The sequence below is a fragment of the Cucumis melo genome, chromosome 9 (assembly GCF_025177605.1).
Source record: "Cucumis melo cultivar AY chromosome 9, USDA_Cmelo_AY_1.0, whole genome shotgun sequence".
NCBI classification, from domain to species: Eukaryota; Viridiplantae; Streptophyta; class Magnoliopsida; order Cucurbitales; family Cucurbitaceae; genus Cucumis; species Cucumis melo.
In genome coordinates, this window is record NC_066865.1 from 8,019,005 (window position 1) to 8,026,556 (window position 7,552).

At 31.2% G+C, this 7,552-nt stretch overlaps 1 protein-coding gene across 1 annotated transcript; it reads right to left on the reverse strand.

Moving 5' to 3' along the window:
• Window positions 1–4,023: 4,023 nt before the first annotated feature.
• LOC103503323 (uncharacterized) lies at window positions 4,024–5,427 on the reverse strand. The gene is made up of 4 exons (XM_008467478.3): window positions 4,943–5,427; window positions 4,690–4,779; window positions 4,500–4,596; window positions 4,024–4,387 (listed from the first exon to the last, which is right to left on the reverse strand). The coding sequence occupies exons 1-4, from the start codon at window positions 5,181–5,183 to the stop codon at window positions 4,249–4,251; spliced, it is 567 nt and encodes a 188-aa protein (XP_008465700.1). The 5' UTR covers window positions 5,184–5,427; the 3' UTR covers window positions 4,024–4,248.
• Window positions 5,428–7,552: the final 2,125 nt, after the last annotated feature.

Genomic DNA, 7,552 nt, shown 5'->3' on the forward strand with positions numbered 1-7,552 from the left:
ATACTCAGAAGGTTGAAATTATTCAAGACAAGGACAAAGTCAAAGTTGACTTTAACTAGAATGGTGAAATGATTATTTTACCCTTTGACCAAAGTTATTAGGAAAATCCAACATTTTGTTGGATAATCAAACTAACTCTTATTGGGCTATGTGGAGATTCATGGTAACGACACCCAGCCCACTAAGAGATAGTGCGTTATTATATAATTCCACTTCACTCATTAGTGGGCTAAGTGAAACTCATTAGTGGGCTAAGTGAATGAGTTAAGTGGAAGCTTATGGTAATTACACCAAGCCCACTATAAGTTTATGGAAGGGAAATCTGTGGAAATAGCAAATATGAGGATAGAAAAAAGAAAAATAGCAAACTGTAATATTATTTTGATTTATGGAAAAACTAACTGTCATAAATATTTTTCCACTTTTTTTGGCCCGAAATTACCCTTCCACGGATGACAATTGTCCATATACAAATATAGTGTATTTGTTGAGATTACAAAATGTCACATATCACAAATACAGTATATTTGTAAACACACTCACTTATGATAATTATTAACTAAATCAAAAAATTATTATATTGTTCCAACAATCCTTAAACATATGTCATTAGTTTCAACATCCCCTAATTATCACGATAAAAATTAACAAATTAACGAAAAATAACTTCAAATATTCAAATTTTTATTTTTCGAATTATAGATTCAAAATTGAATCCCTCCCTAAAATCATACAAAGATAATGCAATAATTAATTATTAGGATAAAAATTAAGAAATTAACGAAAAATAATTTCAAATATTCAATTTTTTATTTTTCGAATTATAGATTCAAAATTGAATCCCTTCCTAAAATCATGTCAAACATGCAATAATTAATTATTAAGATAAAAATTAAGAAATTAACGAAAAAGAATTTCAAAGATTCAATTTTTTATTTTTCGAATTATAGATTCAAAATCGAATCCCTCCCTAAAATCATGCCAAAAATAATACAATATCCATTAATTTCATCATTTTTTATTTTTAAAATTATTTACCAAAAACACATACGTAAATTAAGTAATTTTAGATTCAAAAGTAACATTTTGTATTTTTTTTAAAGTATTTACGGAAAAATTATCATAAATTAGTTAAGTTTAAATTCAAAATTCAATCCCTCTCTAAAATAATGGCAAATATAATGCAATAGTTAATTATTAGGATAATAATTAAGAAATTAAGGAAAACTAAATTAAAAGATTCAATTTGAAGTAACGGTGGAAAGCGATCTTAACAATTAACCAAAGGTGATCTTAACAAATGCAGAGAATATGAGAACACGAGATAAATCTTAAGAAGAAAACCTGAGGACGAGGTATTTTTTTATCTACTTGCAGAAGATGTGAGAATAGGGGACAAATCCAAAGAATAACTCACCGATTTGAAAATTGAAGATTGAAGGTATTGAAAACGGGGAAGCAAACTTGAAGATGAAAAGCGTGAAGATTGAAGATTCAGATGAATATTCGAAAACTCGAAATAATATAGCAAACCTGAAAATTGAATGTTGAATTTGAAGCGAATTATGTTGAAGGGAAACAAAAGGAAACAAACTGTTCCATACTTGAATGGAGGCCCGTGGAAAGCGATCTTAAAAGCAAATGGTAGAAAGTGATCTTAAAAGTCATCGAAACAGAGGAAATAACGGAGATGACAGCGCGAACGAAAGTTTGAAGCAACGAAGATGCTAAAAGAAACAAAGATATGAAGGAAAGGAGATGACACAAAAAAATTCTAGGGTTTTCAAAAGTGGAGAAGTAAATGCAGAAGATGTGATATGTTGCAGAAGATGTTTATTTTCTTTTTGGAGGGAAAAATTAGAATATTAAATGTGAGTGCATAGTTTGTATTAATTATACGGTATTTATGGTATCTATTACAATTGTATTTAAAAATCACATTTGTCAATCAGGTAGAGCATTTAGGGCATTATTATATGCTTTGCTATTTTATCAATTTAAAAATAAAATTGTCATTTATCTAAAGTAAATATCTAATTTTGCTATTTTTCTTGTCAGCCCTTAATTGGAAGGTAAGGTGTTGGACTTTGGTGAACTTAGGCAGACAATAGTTGCATGTGTTTTGTCTACTTAACGGGTTGTTTTTCAAATGTTGAAAAACTTTTGGCTCATTTCCATTACTTTAAAAAAAGATTCAACAAAGTATTATTTCCCAAAATCTTGACACATTCCTCCAAATTTCCATCTCTCTCCTTCAATCCCTTCACTCATCGAGTCCTACAACTTGATTTTAAGTACGAAGAATAGAGGGTCAACACTAGAGGTGGTATGAGTTTGTGTTCAGGTCAAGAATTGAGCAACTACAGAGCTAAAAAGGTGGGTTCCTTCAAAACCCTACCTTATGTTAGTTTAATGCCATTGGAGTAAAATTTGATTAGTTTAATGTAATTAGAATAAAATTTGATCCGAAATCTGCTGCGCATGTCTATTCTCCATCCAACTTAAGATGAAGGAGAAGAAGAAGAGCTTAAGATGAAGGAGAAGAAGAAGAGCTTAAGATGAAGGAGAAGAAGAAGAGCGTGCCGTGAATCGTCGGAAAATCGACAAAGAAAGAAATCTAAAGATTTGACGTAATCCCAAAAAAAGAAAACGCTTGATGGAAGAAAATGTTGAAGCCAAATAAAATTTAAGAAAATCGCCTTCTACTATTTATGAAAATTTAGAAAAGAAAGAAAGAAAGAAAGAAAGAAAGAAAGAAAGAAAGAAAGATATGTGAGAAATGAGAGAATAAGACTAAAAGACAAAACAAACAATTAAAAGAGAGAGAGAAAAAAGGGATTAAGGGGAGTATACATGAGATATAAAATAATGAACAAAAAGGATGGCAACTACCTTCATCTCTCTCATTTTTGTTAAAAAAAATTAAAAACAAACAAGAGTGCCTCTCTTCCAATTAAAAAGAAAAAGAAAAAGAAAAAGAAAAAGAAAATCCTTTTTACCTAATCTTTTATTTGGAAGTATCCGTTTCTTCTAACTCTTCTTTTCTTTAGAACTACATTATATATTTTTCATTACCCCTCAACCTTCAATCCCTCCATCTTCAATCTTCCAGTTAAAAGAAAATATTGGCCTACAATGTAAAAAACTATATCAAACAGTTTTGTGTTTGTATATTAAATTTGGACTCTATTACTTATTAAACATTTTTTAATACTGATTTAATTCCAATCTATTTATTAATGTAAATTATAAATGAGATTACTACGTTTTTGTAAAAAAGAATTAATTTTTTTTTAAAAAAGAAATCGTTTATTTATCTAAAGGATATAAGTGTAATTAATTAAAATTTCTAATGTTATAAGAATATCTCAATTTATGTCTAAGTTGCTCATATGAGGATCTAAATCACAAATATTCCAAATTTCTATGGACTAACATTTAGATTCTTGCATTTGTTTTGTGGTATGTTATATAAATCCAAATTATAATAAAATAATTAATAAATTAAACAATACTCATAAGGGCATTATTTGAAGATTATATAAACTTAATACATTCACAAATCCTGTGCAAGAAACCCAATTCTGATTTCGATATTCTTGTAAAATACAAAATCCACTATAATCATTAATAACTTAAATCATAACTCTTTCACGAACTAATTCAAACAATTTTGATCAATTTGCATGATTTTCATAAATTTCCATGATATTTCCATTTTCAAAGATATATATATATATATATATATATATATATATATATATATATTTGTAAAATCTAGAGCTTAACATTTCAAACCTACCTTACAATTTTTTTACCATATTTTTTTATCTTTCCTGACTAACACTTCATTATCAATTACCCAAATGCCAAAAACAACATCACATTTATAATAGTTATAAAAAAAATGCCTAAAAAACCTTATAATTATTAATTAATTAATTAATTAATTAGTTAATTAGAATAACTATTCCCTATTTATAAACAATAATTCATAACTCAACTAATGTAACAACCCAGAAGTTGATAGAAGGGCATTAGATTGAAGGCTTAGTTAAGTGTTGAAAAGTAAGCCTTTTATGAACACAATGATGAAAGGATTTATCACTGAGTAGATAGTGGAGACCTCTTTTTGCTTCAATTTCTTCACTCTGCTAATCCTTCCTTGTGATGAATGTGAAAAAAAAAACAACATTAAAACTGGTTGCTCTGAATCCCCAGCACAAATTCATTCATATTTCAGTTCAATCAATCCACTCCAGCCTTTTGCTTCAACATCGAGATGAATTTGTCCCTCTCCTCCGGCGACATTCCCTCTGCCGAGCAATCTCCGACTCCCCATTCGGCACCACGGATGCAATATTTATCAACAATTTTCTGACGGTTCCTGAAGTTTTGCACAACAACAGAGAAACAACGATTTCATTCGTTAACCAAATTTGGTATGAAACCTGAAAAAATAAAGAAAGAAAGAAAAACCTAGCAAATTCTTGTTTTACTTTTCCTTGTTCATCTTCGATCGCTCTAGAAGTTCCTTCAGCAGTGGAGATGATTTGAATCTGGCATCAGCTTCCGCGTATTTCTTCTGATTTTCTTCTGCAAACCAGTTTCAGAAGTTAGGTTTTTTATTGAAGGGTTGAACCTTTTTTCCTCCTCTTTATTTTTATAATAATTTGAAAGTAATCGAACCATTGAAGCGATTGAGAAAGTCGATTTGAGGCAATTCCGGACCAGGAACCGATTCGATTCCAGAGAATCCTGATAGAAATCCGGCATTCGCTGCAGACAATCGGCTAATTAAACAACTTCAGATTCCAAATAACAGGAATCGATTCTTGAATTTAGGAATATACAGAATTGTGGATAAGATAGTACGCAACTAATTTCGCAAACAAACATGGAAAGAAATGGTGATTTTAATAGAATAATGCAATGGTAAAACCTGGAGTGGGCCACATGAGAAGGGAAATGGAGGCGGCAAATGCGATGGATTTGCGAAGAAATGGAGAGTAAGTGGAAGAAGAGGAGAAAGACGGAGCAGTTAGAGAAGTTGGAGATTTGCCGACGACGGAAGCGAATCGGATATTGTTGTGAAGATTAGAAGAAATTTGAGAGGACTGAAAGGTTGAGGATGGAATCCGAGCAAATGGTTGGGGAAGAAGGGGAAGGGATGAGGAAGCCATTGACGCTCTCGTCTTCTTCCCTCCACTAAATGCCCGACTTGAAAATAAATAAATAAATAAATAAATAAATAAATAAATAAATAAATAAATAAATAATTGGTTTTGATAATGGTAAAGTTCTCAGGTTTACAGATCAACTAAATTTGGGTTGGCATTACTAGAAGGGAATTTGCATTGGCAAAAATCTTTTAATAAAATTAAGTCCTATCATTACTCTTTATTGTATTTTAAATATGACAAAAAATTATTAGCAATATTGAATAAATAAAAAATCACGTTAATTTATTTTTATAAGTACTAAAATTATCCTCTTTCTTATTTACACTCATGTCTCCCCAACCCTTCCTCCTCTTTCCCATTTCATTTTCCTCTTTCATCTTCCTAAAAATTTTCTTTATGCCCAACAAAAAATTTCCTCCTTCCAAACTCTCAAAAATAAAGATTTCCGAACAAAAATTGATGTCACTTCACTGGAACACTTTGTTAGAGCGATAAAACCTGCAAAACAAAAACTAGTTAACTGTTGGGCTGAGTTGCGAAACTCGCTTTCTTTAAGACGTTTCACGGCTTTGCTTTAGGTACTAGCAGTTGTTACAACCCTGTCGTCCTCAGGATAATACTTGGACCCACCGGAATACCAACACTCAAGATAAACACTCGCTACCTCCAAAACTAAAAAGTAATAGAAAAATAAATTCAAAAAGCTTTTTTTTTTTAATGTAGAAAAAGGGAAAATGAGAGTGAGATGAGAGGAAGAGAAGTTGTTTTATTGTGAAAAAAAGAGGGAGGAGTAGGGTTCTTATAGTGGAGGGATGATGGGTTTATGTAATAAAAAATCCAATGCATTGCCATAATTAATTCAACGTTCAAAGAGCCAAAATTGAAAGAGAAGTTCAAGTTCTTCACTTTGAATGAAGATCCAACCTATACCTTATTTTTGGCCAAAATATATTTTAATTTTTTCACCAACAATCTCCCACTTGAAAATTTTTTGAATATATTTTTATCGAGCAGTGTCTATCTGTGTAATATTGTGCTTAAGCAAAAGTATCTTACGACTTGAACCTTTACGTAGTGACAACGATCATAATATTGTAAAGTAACTCTTGGTTTTGAACTTTACCTCTAGTAGCATTGCACACAACATTATTCAAATGAAGTTCTAAAATGATCATGCTTTAATACCTCGCACTAATATCCCAGTTTAGTGGACTCTAAAGAATTTGCCTAAAATTTCATAGGAAGCGATCCTCACTTCCACATCCACAAAAGTGAATCTATAAAGAGTACTCCTGTAGCTAGGTACCCTACTTGACATCAAGTATAGAAATCATTAAGAACTAAGTTCAGCCATTTGTTTCGCTTCAGGATGTCATGCTAATCATAAGAATGGAACTCTCAGGTGTTCTAGCATGATTCTCTTCATATCACTTGTGATCAATTATTACCCACTAAACTTGATTCTTGGGATCTCCAGTCTTTCAAGTTGGGTTTGCCTTATAAGCAATTCAATCTCTAGGCTTAAGTCCCATTCTTTCTGAGGTTCTAAAAACCTTCTCTCTAGCTAGTCCTTTCGTTAAAGGATTAACCAAGTTATCATCAGTCTGTATGTAATCCACTATAACTACACCAGTAGTGAGAAACTCTCAAATGGTACTATGCTTACGACGTATCTCTTATATCTTGCTATTGTAATAATGATTCTGAAACTTTGCAATAGCTACAGTACTATCACAATGGATCAGTCTGGCTGGTATCGATCTTTCCTATGTGGGAATTTCTGATAGCAAGCTTTGAAGCCAACTTGCTTCTTGACTAGTAAAAGCCAGTGCTATCATCTTTGACTGAAATGGATCAATACAGTGTCCATGTTTGAATGAAATTTAAAACCACTGCCATATAGGGATACCTACAAGATAAGTGCTAAAACCATCAACAAAAAAAATTTAGTTGTAAAACCTTCAATATTTTTTAGTCATTTTTAAAGCAATAATAATCAAATAGATATAGTTATAGTTATCTAATAATTAATAATCTAATTAAAACTTGCAGAAAAACAGATAAAATGATTAGCAAATAGCAAATTCAGTCTGAAAACTAAGTTCAGACTTCTGCAAAATTAAAACCTATATCCTTTATCTTCTTCTTCCCTCTTCGTCTCTTTTTGGTGTCCTAATTCTTGAATGAATTGCAAGACTTTCTCAGAATCTTCTTCAGCTACGATAATCTCTCTCTTTTTCCCTTGCCTTCTCATTCCCATTATGACTTTGCACATTCTGTGCTTCAGATGTGTGTAACTCGACTGGAGGTTTACCATGTCATCCTTGTCGTCTATCGCAGGATTCAAATTAGTTAACCCTTTGTAAATC